Source organism: Puma concolor, chromosome D4, assembly GCF_028749965.1.
Source record: "Puma concolor isolate L17-30 chromosome D4, mPumCon1.1.hap2, whole genome shotgun sequence".
In the NCBI taxonomy this organism is placed as follows: domain Eukaryota; kingdom Metazoa; phylum Chordata; class Mammalia; order Carnivora; family Felidae; genus Puma; species Puma concolor.
The window spans coordinates 18,621,524-18,633,667 of NC_141679.1; the positions used below are offsets into that span (position 1 = coordinate 18,621,524).

A 12,144-nucleotide genomic window follows, 5' to 3' on the forward strand; every position below is an offset into this window, starting at 1 on the left:
CTGTAGCGTTTGTTCATCCCTGTGGTGGCAATACTCCCACCAGGGCTGATTTCCAGCTGCCAACCCAACATAATCCAATTCACAAAACTTCTGAGTTTTAACAACTGGCCCCTGGAGCTTGGATGAGCAAGTTCTAACACACTTGGGATCTAACACACATGGGATAACACTGAGGTGCAATTCCTCTCTCTTTCCCCGGGCTCCCCCCCGCGGGGTGACGTTATGGCTTCCCACAGAGCTAACCTGCCCCATAAACCCCTCCGTCCCCTCTCAGTGCTTCTTGGGTTCCTCTCCAAAATAAACTGCTTTGCCTCTGGCTCTGTCCCCGGGGGATTCCAAACTGAGGGAGAAAGCTTTGTCTGGGGCTGGCCTGGTCACTCGCCAGCTGTGTGCGTGATGACCAGAAAGCAAAGCCGCCCTTCTGTGCCTCAGTGTTCACATCTGGAAACTGGGGGTAATACCTGTCAGGATTGTCATGAAGACTCATATAATCCGTGCCAAGTTATTCCAGCATCCGTGAATTATATTTGTCTCTCATCACAATGAAACAACTGAGCCAGGAAATCCACTGTCTTGATAAAGCTTCGATTTAGAGAATAATTTTATCTGCTTAGCTGTCTTCGCTCTTTCTTTTTCTTTCTAAAATTAATTGATTTATGAAATCCCGTTGTACTTGACATTGCTCCTGCCACATTGCTCAGAATAGAACCTTCTCGGCACAGGGATTTCATGTAATGAGGCATCCGGGGTGCACGTTAGACCCGTGAATTACCCATACATGCAGACGCAAAGGCCCCAGAGGTGAGTGTGTGGTACGGGCTGCCTGCTTCCAGGCGAGTCAACATCATGTGCCTGACAATCTTCCACAAGCACGGACAGTAGGGAAGAAAACAAAGGCGCTGGCAACGTGCCACCCCAGAAACCATCCCTACTCAGGCGCTGTGACAGAGAGCCGGGGGACAGAGTCACTCACCCTGAGCACTGAATTGGGTCTCCTGCAGGACGTTGATGATGTCCTCTCTCGGAGGCAAGCTGGGAAATTTTTCTTCCAGGATAGAGAGAATTTCTTCCTGCTTCTCTGAGATCTTCTCGGATTCCATGGTCATCCACTTGAAAAGGATGCTACCTAAAAGACATGAATGAAAATGGCCTTTCACTTTCCAGCCAAGCCAGGATAGGAGCCAGGAAAATCCATGTTTTCTGGCTTGTCTATCCATACTTCCACTTTCAGTTTCTTGTCTGGACCAGAGGCCTCCATGGAGTAGCTTTCAAGAGGCAGGTGTTAGAAAACGCTTCAGATACTGTCTGCCCCGCCTCTCTGATCGCCAGGTATTCATCTCTGCAAATGTAACAGCCTATTGCACACTTCGTAGGACAGAGTTTATGGGTAAAGGAACAAAATGGATAGCTTTCCCCACCCACACAAACCTACAAAAATGATATACATGTTTTTATCATTTCAGAATGGAATTTAAGGGCAAACTCTTTTAAAATACTAATATTATTTACTATTTCCCTTTAATATTCCCTTTAAGAGACCACAGAGGAGACTGCTTCCACTCATCACATTACACATTACAGGGTTCACATATGAACTTCTTCCTTTTAACAACTCAAGGACTGCATAGTCTGTCAGCAGGAAAGGAATCGGACAAGGTGGTGAATCTGGAGCCCATTCTCAATCTCCCAGGAACCACATACTTCTTCTAAGTTACTGTTATCCATTTATAAGAATTCACAAGCTGGGGGTAAATTACAGGCCTCCATTACACAGTAATTTGCCAACAGGAATGACCTTCCTCTGACAAACTCCTGGAATTTTCTGTGCACAATCTCACCATGAAAAGGAGGATTTGCCACTTGTCACATCCCCTTCCCCTGTATCTTGATCCGGGCTAACATGGAGCCACGGGGGAAAGAAAAGTTTTACTTATGATGAATGACGAAACTCTCTATAAGTCTCCACACCTGTTGATTAATCAAGGTGTCACCATCTCTCCCAACATGGGGCTCGAACTCATGACCCTGAGATCAAGAGCCACCTGTTCCACTGAGCCAGCCAGGTGCCCCACCACTTGCCCATTTTAAAACAGAAATAGGGGCGCCTGGGTGGCGCAGTCGGTTAAGCGTCCGACTTCAGCTCAGGTCACGATCTCGCGGTCTGTGAGTTCGAGCCCCGCGTTGGGCTCTGGGCTGATGGCTCAGAGCCTGGAGCCTGTTTCCGATTCTGTGTCTCCCTCTCTCTCTGCCCCTCCCCCGTTCATGCTCTGTCTCTCTCTGTCCCAAAAATAAATAAATGTTGAAAAAAAAAATTAAAAGAACAAAAAACAAAACAAAACAAAAAAACAGAAATAATACTGCTTTCCCAGCTTGCAAAGTTATATTGAGAATCAATGAATGCAAATATCATAATAACAGTAAATATGCCAAATATATTTAAAGCATTTCATTCATTCATTCATTCATTCATTCATTCCTTCAACAAAGAAGCACTTGCTATGGGCAGGGCACAATGCTAGATGCAATGATTCAAGACTGAGATACAGACATTCATACCCCTTGAAGCTCATAGTCGTTTAGGGGCTACAAATAAGTAAACACATACAATTCGATCATTAGAGGGACGAGGAATATCACTGGGGAATACACAGTAGTCTAGATCTAGACCAGAATCTAGGAGTCACAAAAAGCTTTGTAGAGAGAGTTAACCTTGGCTGAGACTTGACGGATAACTTAATGTAAAGGAAAAGTAAGAAGATCATGGTCACGTAGACCATGTGCAAAGGCACTGAGGTGGGAGAGGCTCTGGAGGGATTCTTACAAAACGTAAATGTCAGGGGCACCTGGGTGGCTCAGTCGGTTAAGCATCCAACTCTTGATTTCAGCTCAGATAGTGATCTCACGGGTGGTGGGACTGAGCCCCGTGTTGGACACTGCACTTACAGTGAGAAGCCTGCTTGGGATTCTCTCTCCCTCTCTCTCTCTCTGCCCCTCACCCATCCCCCCCCCTTTCTCTCTCACTCAAAAATAAATAAATACACGTTAAAAAAAGAATCCCTCTAGTTACCAAGCAGAGAATGAATCAGACAAAGCATACCAGGAGAATTAGAAGGCTGTTTTAGATGAGAATCAAGGAAGAAGCAGTCCACAGGCAGAGAAGTGGACGGATTCAAGATAAATTATCATTTAACGGTGGGGAGCAGCCAGCTGGATTCTTCGGTCTGACAATTTCTGGCACAGAATCCAAAACATAAAGGTGGCTTTTCCACTCTTTGTTGAGGCAACGGTGAGTGTGAATTTCAAAAAAGACCCTCATCTGCTTCTGGCTCTGATAAACTACTTGTACCAAGAACAAGGAGAAAAGCTAGATAAAAGACCAAAAAAAAAAAATTACACTAAAATATATTTTAAAAAACCTGTGATGACATCAGGCAGTTACCCAGGTGACCATCTTAAAAGTGAAGATCCTGGAGAGAAGGAAAGCGCGAAGGGGTGACGCCCACGCTTGGTGTTGTTCGTCCTCTCTGGGTATTTGTTAATTTAGAAGTTGTAGCTAATGAGATAAGAAGATTCACACACCTAACAATAGTTTCACAGGGATAGGGAGGCAAAAATTGAGGTTTAGGGCTCTCTGCAGAGAAGGAGTCTCGGGTTAAATAACCCAGGTTTTGAGAGGAGGCCCCTGGAGAGCCATACCCTGGGAAAGAGTTTGGAGAAAAATGATCTGCAGGGTGAGTCTGGTCCACCACCAGATTTTCTCAATAAAGTTTTGGTGGAATACAACCACACTTATTAACGTTGCTCATGGATGTTTTTGTGCTATAATGATGGTGTGAGTAGTTGCAACAGAGACTGTAGGCCTGCAAAGCCTAAAATATTTACTGCTTGACTTTACGCCGATAAAGTTTGCTGACCTCTACCACAGCCAAAGGAGGAAGCAAGAATAGATTAGTCCTCAAGACGACACAAGTCCTGATTTGAGTCAGCTCAAACACAAAATAGATGAAGTTTCTCTGACATTCTTCTAGCTACCTCTGGTGCCAGAAGCCTGTCCTCTCTGGAGCAAACAAATCTCATCATCCATCGCTTCATTATCTCTACATCTTTCATGTATGCTGTTCAGCAATCAATGACAAATTACCAGGCATTAAAAAATATATATATGATCAAATGACTGAAAAGTTCAGGGGGAAAAAAAAACTCATGAGAGAAGGAATGGAAACAGAACTAGAGGGAATTTTTAAAAAGGAGCTGGAGAATTACAGTAGAGAATTAGAATCTATAAATAAAATATGCAAAAGAAATTTTTAAACTGCAAGTTTAATCATTGAATGTAAGAACTCAAAAAAAAAACAGGCATGCCTGGGTGGCTCAGTTGGTTGAGTGTCTGACTTTGGCTCAGGTCTTGATCTCACAGTTCGTGGGTTCCAGCCCCGTGTCAGGCTCTGTGCTGACAGCTCAGAGCCTGGAGCCTGCTTCGGATTTTGTGTGTGTGTCTTTCTCTGACCCTCCCCTGCTTGTGCCCTGTCTCTCTCTCTCAAAAAATAAAATAAAGGGGCGCCTGGGTGGCTCATTCAGTTGAGCGTCCGACTTCAGCTCAGGTCACAATCTTGCAGTTGGTGTGATCGAGCCCTGCATTAGGCTCTGTGCTGACAGCTCAGAGCCTGGAGCCTGCTTCTGATTCTGTGTGGGTGTCTCTCTCTCTCTCTACCCCTCCCCTGTTCATGCTCGGTCTCTCGCCCTCAAAATAAAATAAGCATTTAAAAACTAAATAAGTAAAATAAAAAGTTTAAAAAAAAAAGTATAAAAAGAACTCAAAAAATATGTTCAATGACAGATGAGATCCACTGAGAAGATTAGTAAATTGGAAACTAAGTCAGAAGAAAATCTCCATGCTGAAGTATGGAGAGACTAAAGGGATGAAAAATCTACAGATGAGCATAAGAGACCCAGGGAACATGGAGAAAAGGCCTGACATACATGCAATGGAAGTTTCCCTTGGAGGAGAGAAAAACGGGACTAAGATTATATTTAAAAAGGCAACAGCCAATCACCTTTCAAAATTAATGAAAGATATTACTCCACGGTATTTGTGTTCAACTATGAACCCAAATCAGGATAAACACAAAGAAAAGACCTCTAGCCATATGACACTAAAACTGCTAAAAATTACAGAGAATAGAAATTTGAAATCAATCAGAAAAAGACAACATGACGGTCAAAGGTACAACAGCAAAAGGGAGAGCTGACCTCCTCCAAAATGACGAAAGTCAGAAGACAATGGAATTGTCTGCAAAGTACGGATAGAAAATAATTGCCAATCTAAATTTCTGTACTGAGTGAACACATGAAAAAATGAAGGCAAAATAAAGACGTTTCCAGAAAAATAAACTGAAATGGTCTGCCAAGAGAAAACCCACACTGAAAGCAAGTCGGAGCAGAAGAAAACCATTATATGTGGAAGCAAAGAAATGAAGGAAAAAAAGAGGCGCACTGGAGAACGAGCATACGTGGATAAGAATAAATCAATGTTCATGGCATAAAACAATTGCAATATCTTATGGAGTTTTAAACTTATGCGTGATTAAAATACATTCCAGTGGCAACAAATTGCAGAAGGGACCAAGTAGAGGAAAATCGCTCTACGGTTCTTGGATTGTCAGGAAAGTGATCAAAATATCAATTTATATGAAATTAGAATTGTATGTGATAACACGTATGTAACCACTAAAATAGCTTTCTTAAATAACTGATATCTCACAAACCAATGGGGGGAAATGTAATAGCAAAAATACTTTAATACAATAGGAGTAAAGAAATAAGGAAACGGAAGAAATGTGAGACAAGTTGAAAACAAACAGCAAAGGGGCGCCCGGGTGGCTCAGTCGGTTGAGCGTCCAACTTCAGCTCGGGTCATGATCTTACGGTTCGTGAGTTCGAGCCCCGCGTCGGGCTCTGTGCTGACAGCTCGAAGCTTGGAGCCTGGAGCCTGCTTTGGGTTCTGTCTCCCTTTCCCTCTGCCCCTCTGCTTCTCACACCTCTCACACTCTGTCTCTCTCTCTCTCTCTCAAAAATAAATATATTTTTTTTTAAGACAAAATTATCAAACTGAATTTTAAAAGCCATAATAGCAATATCCTGTTTTGACTTATGCCTTGGGGTGCCCGGGTGGCTTGGTCAGTTAAGTGGATGACTTTGTAAAAGCACACCTGAGATATGGTGAAATATGTTGAGATATGTGGAAAGACTGAAAGTAAAAAAGTAGAAAAGATGGAACAATTGTGTGATATATTAATTGGGGACAAAGTAGACTAAAGTTCCCTAAGAACCGGTAGGGAAAAAAGTCTGTAAAGATGTAGAATATTTGAGCAACAGGAGTAGCAAAGTTGACCAAACTGGCGGGTATTAAACACTGTCATCAACAATGGTGGACTAGACGTTCTTGTTTAGCACAAATAAGATGTTAACCCAAACTGACCATCTGTTGAGGCATAAATCAAATCTTTTTTTATTTTTTTAATGTTTACTTTTGAGAGATGGGGGGGTGGGGGGTGGGGAGGAAGGGTGGAGAAAGAGGGGGACACAGAATCCAAAGCGGGCTCCAGGCTCTGAGCTGTCAACACAGAGCCCAACGCGAGGCTCGGACTCATGAACTGTGAAATCATGACCTGAGCTGAAGTCAGCCACCTAACTGATCAAGCCACCCAGGTGCCTCAAGTCTTAACAAATTTCAAAAAATTGCAACCACAGAGTTACCATCTATGGCCACCATAACAGAAATTACTGAAAATCAGTAATAGGACAAAACTAGAAAATTCCCAAATATTAGAAAATTAAACAACACACTTCTTTTTTTTTTTTTAAAGTTTATTTTATTTTTGAAAGAGAGAACGTGCAAGCAGGGGAGGGGCAGAGAGAGAGGGACACACAGAATCCAAAGCAGGCTCCAGGCTCTGAGCTGTCAGCACAGAGCCGGACGTGGGGCTGGAACTCATGAGCCATGAGATCATGACCTGGGTCAAAGTTGACACTTAACTGACTGAGCCACCCAGGCGCCCTAAACAATGCATTTCTAAATAACTCATCGTAAAAGAAGAAATCACAACATATTGTAATATATTTTAATTGAATGACAATGAAAATATGACATTTAAGTGTGTGGGATGTAACCGAAGCTATGCTCTGAGGAAAAATACCTTTAAAAGCATCAGATGTTAGGGGTGCCTGGGTGGCTCAGTTGGTTAAGCACTAGACTCCTGGTTTTGGCTCAGGTCATGATCTCATAGTTTGTGAGTTCGAGCCTCAAAATGGGCTCCACACTGATAGCACTGAGTTTGCTTGGGATTCTTTCTCTCTCTCTCTCTCTCTCTCTAACTTAAAAAAATTTTTTTTTAAAAAGCATCAGATGTTGGGGCGCCTGGGTGGCTCAGTCAGTTGAGCATCTGACTTTGGCTCCGGTCATGATCTCATAGTCTGTGAGTTCGAGCCCCGCGTGGGGCTCTGTGCTGACAGCTCAGAGCCTGCAGCCTGCTTCGGATTCTGTGTCTCCCTCTCTCTCTGCCCCTCCCCCACTCATGCTCGCTCTCTCTCTCTCTCTCTCTCTCTCTCTGTGTCAAAAATAAATAAACATTAAAATTTAAAAAAAAAATAAAAAATAAAAAATAAAAAGCATCAAATGTTTAAAAAAACAGCGAATTTAACAAAAACATGTCAAAGGAAGGATATAATAAAAATATAAGTGTATTTATATATAAATACAATATAATAGTTATATAATATATAATAATATAATATGTAATATAAATTTTGCAATTTGCATAAAAATATAGTTTTTTAACTGTTTAAGAGAAAAAGGAGAAGAGCAAGAGAAGGGCATAATTTACCAAAATGAGGAATGAGACAGTAACATACTACAGATTCTCCTAATACTAAGAGATAAGAACAAACTGTAATAGATTATAAAATTCGTCCGAAAATACTCCTGAATAAGTGCTTCTGAATAATACTTCTGAATACTTCTGAAAAAAAAACCCTCAACTTGTGAAACCTGGCAGGAAAGAAATTTAAAATCTAGATGGTTTTGTATCTGCATAAAAATGAGTCCCATTTCAGGGCACCTGGCTAGCTCAGTCGGTGGAGCATGTGACTCTCCATTTCAGGGTTGTGAGTTCAAGTGCCCATATTGGGAGTAGAGTTTACTTAATAAAAAAAAAATTTTTGTAATGAATCCATTACACTTACTATCCATTGTTCCGAACTTATAAGAGATACACTAATTTTATACAAACTCTTCCAAAGAATAGAAAGAGTGAACACTTCCCAACTTATTTTCTTTCAGAACCTAGCATAATCTCAATACCAGTATCCAACAGGGACATCACAAGAAAGCAGAATTAAAGGCAAGTCTCTTAAATAAACATAGCAAAAAAAACCCAAACCAAACAAAAAACTTTTTAAACTAGTCCCAAACCAAATTAGCAATATATTAGACGTTATTATGTAGTCACCAGGTAGGGATTTCCTAGGAATTAAAGGACAAATTAACATTCAAAAATCAACCGATATAATTCAGCATATTAACAGAAGAGAATACCATCTGACCATCTCAGGAGATGTCAAGTAGTAAAACTATCTAAAATCCAGGATTTAATCATTTTATAAAATCTCAGCCAAGTGGGAATGGAACACAACTGCCTTAATTTGATGAAGGACATTTATAAGAAGCAAATCAAAAAAGTAAACCTTGTATTTAACTGTGAAATACTGAAAGCCTTCCACCTCAAATCAGGAATGAGACACCTGCTATTTCTATCCATCACTGCACCGTGGCCAGAGCAATGAGACAAGCAAAACAAGTAAAAGGTATGAGGAAAAGGAAAAGCAGATCTAAAAACTGTCTTTCCTCACAGATGATATGTTTGTGTATATAAAAAACTCAAAAGAACCTACAAATGAGCTTGACATTGTAAGTAAACTTAGCAAGGGTGCTTGGTGCCACTTTAATAACACAAAATCTCCTGTATTTCTATAAACCATCACAATTAGAGAATTGGATTTAAAAATTTAAAAAAAAAAACTGTAATAGCATCAAAATGTAAGATCCTTAAGAATAAATTTCACAAAAACGCGCCTGTCTCACAGTCGAACTAAGAATCATCTTTTTTTTTTTTTTTTTTTTTTTTTGATTTGGGGATCTTAATTTTAAAATACATACAATAGAAAGCAGTGTTCAGAAAGTAGCATTGCACTAAACAAAGTCCTACAGAATAAGTCAATGAAAGAGACTTCCAACATTGATTTATGAGTCTGACATGAAAATGCAAAACACGACATACTAATGTAGGAGGGAAAAAAATAACTCAAAATCTTTCTCACCAACAACTCTGAGTTGTTTTTACTGCAAAGGAATGGTTATGGCCCAGCTTTATTCAAGGGATTCACCGATAGCAAATTTTTCTATTTCACATTAAAGACCCATTTACGTATATGCTTAACTAAATATCAATGTCAGGCCATATAAGCAGCCAAAGGCACCTCGTGGCAAAATCAAACCTGTTTTTGGAGTAAGACTTGATTTAACTTCCAGCAAATTCTGCAGAACTAAAAAAAAAAAAAAAAAAAAATATTTAAACCCATACACACGTACCCAACAGTGTCACAGCTATTCACAGGCCAGGGGGGTTTAACAAGAAGCAACAAAGAAAGCAGTTATAATAAAATTATAACAAACATTTCATTCCCTTAGAAAAAAATCAACCACAATGTGCTTTGTTCAAAAGAATGGCAAAGCGAAGGACCTTTTGCCAAAAGCAATCGCAGTACATTAATATTAAACATGATCTAATGAAGTCAGAAGTGGTTTGGGGAAAACATTCACCACAGTAAAGGCATATTCTGCATGATAAATTCTTAGCAGAAAAGAAGGGATTCAAACCCCTTTCCTTGTTTCACTTGGGATTGATTCTTTTTTATACTGAAACAAAAAAATTAAGGAATGAATAACAGGGGCGGGGGGAAGAAGAAAGGAGAAAAAAAACAGAAAATACAACTTCGTTCGCAGTTTTGCCTGAAAAGGGATAATAAAAAAAGAAGCCTATGATTCTAGTGCTTAATAATCTTATCGATTTAAAACATGTGAATTTAAGAACGAGGCTTATCTCGGCATGGCATAAGAACTTGGAGGTTGAGGAATTGTTCTGGTTTTTTATCTAGCAAAAAAAAAAAAAAAAAAGTAATTTCTTTCCTGTACCCACCACACAGATCTTCCCTCTTCCTGAGCAAAACAGGATGGATGAAATTCCCTTTGGACTCTGTAACCATTTTGGGAGACAGATGATTCACTGGGAGACATGATTCCCTCTTTGGGCAGGAGAGGAAAAAAAAAAAGAAAAGAAAAAATCTGGCTCTGTTCCTTTCCCATCTGACCTCCTTAAAAGGATCTTTTTTGAAGCTGTTAATCCAGGCTACTAAAATAGCAAGCAACTATTCTTTATTGAAGTTCAAATGGCCTTGCCAATAGAAAGGAGAGACTGCGTTTTCTTGAAAACCTAGGACATAGCTTTTCTGCATCCTACGCGATGAACAATTGCCATCGTTTGGTTTGCTATACGTAGTGAGGCTCTGTCAAGGTCTTATACAAATAAATGTGACAGGCCTTTCGGTGGGGGGAAGCGTGGTCTTAATGGAAACCTGACTGGTAATCAGTGGCTGCAGTCTTATCATTGCCAGCTGGTTCCCAGAAACACACACGCACGCACACACGCGCGTGTGCACACTCACACAAATACACACGCACACAAATCCCCAATGCGATGATTCAGCAATTTAATGCAGCTTACATTTGGCAATACTCCTCCGGTGCACACCTCTGGGGAAATTAAAGAACACGGACTGAGGATTCTGGCAGGTCCATAAGCGTTTGTTTTTGGCAAACACTCAGGGCATAGCCCAGCACCAACTTTAGGCCACTCTGACTGCATCCGGTGACTTTTAGAAAGATGCAGATTGCAGCTTGTTTGAAAACGATACCAAAAAGGTCATAGAAGCAGAGAATAGGAAGGGAAAGAAAGGAAGAGCAGAAAGAGCCGACAAGGAAAGGCAGAAGGGGAGAAAAAAATAAAATAAAATAAAGAACCACAACAGAAGAAACAGTTGTGGGGTGGGGGAGACGAGTAAAATCTCACTTCCAAAAGCCAGGGTCATTTAGGATCCCCTCCGAACAAGCACATTCTCTTCGTAGACAAATAACTTCTTACACAAATAATTGCAAAGTAATCTATGGAAGTAAATCTGTGTCTTTCCAGATAAAAGTGATACTAATGATCTGTATCTTGAAATCTCGAAGTTTGAGGTATGTCTTCTTAAAAGAGCACAGCAAGACCTAGCTTTTGTAAGAAGTAGTAATTTAAGGAAATGCAAATTATGTCAACTTCATTAAATCAACATCTGAACACACACTGGCCTTGAGTGAGTCACCTGTTGACATTTATCCATAACTGTCCCGCCAGGGCCCGGAGGGTACATTGTTAAAGAAGCACAGCAGGTTATTTCTACCTAGGCAACAGGATACCTGCTTCTAATTGGTATATAAATGATCTTTTAACAACATCCGTTATAACCAGGTTCTACCTCAATATTCTAATACAATGTTCTCCCACAAGGTAAACACTGTGATACATATATATATAAATATCTAATTAATATCTTTATAATCAATATATTTAATAACATTTTATATTTATATTAAATTAAGATAGAATTATACGATTCTATGATTAATGTATAATTAATTATATTTAATATTTAATAATAATTAATATATTTAATATAAATATATATGTATTTCTACAGCAGTAAGTATAAGACTATAAAACAGTCCAATATGATTGAATTTAAATACTTCTTGTATTTAGAGAAAAAGAGCAACCTGTAGACTAAAGAAATTTAGAATGGAAAATAAGGTTGCTAGTCTTAATGGTGAAGTTGATTAAAACAACACCAATACACCAATTGGAGAGTTGAAACTATCAGACACACGGCACCCAGTTCCTGTGTAAACCGTTACTTCATATGACTGAGGATGTCGATGACATTATTAGGGGTATTTTCCGGAAAACTGATGTACGGAAAAAATTCTCAGATTTT

General features: G+C 39.9%; 1 protein-coding gene across 6 annotated transcripts in view; it reads right to left on the reverse strand.

Annotated features, from left to right (window-relative positions):
• PRUNE2 (prune homolog 2 with BCH domain) overlaps positions 1–12,144 on the reverse strand; it is a 276,297-nt gene that overhangs the window by 188,222 nt on the left and 75,931 nt on the right. For all 6 annotated transcript variants that reach the window (XM_086685029.1, XM_086685030.1, XM_086685028.1 and 3 more), the window contains exon 5: positions 974–1,126. In XM_086685029.1, the coding sequence (XP_086541155.1) occupies positions 974–1,126 (153 nt within the window). The remainder of the gene's footprint in view (positions 1–973; positions 1,127–12,144) is intronic.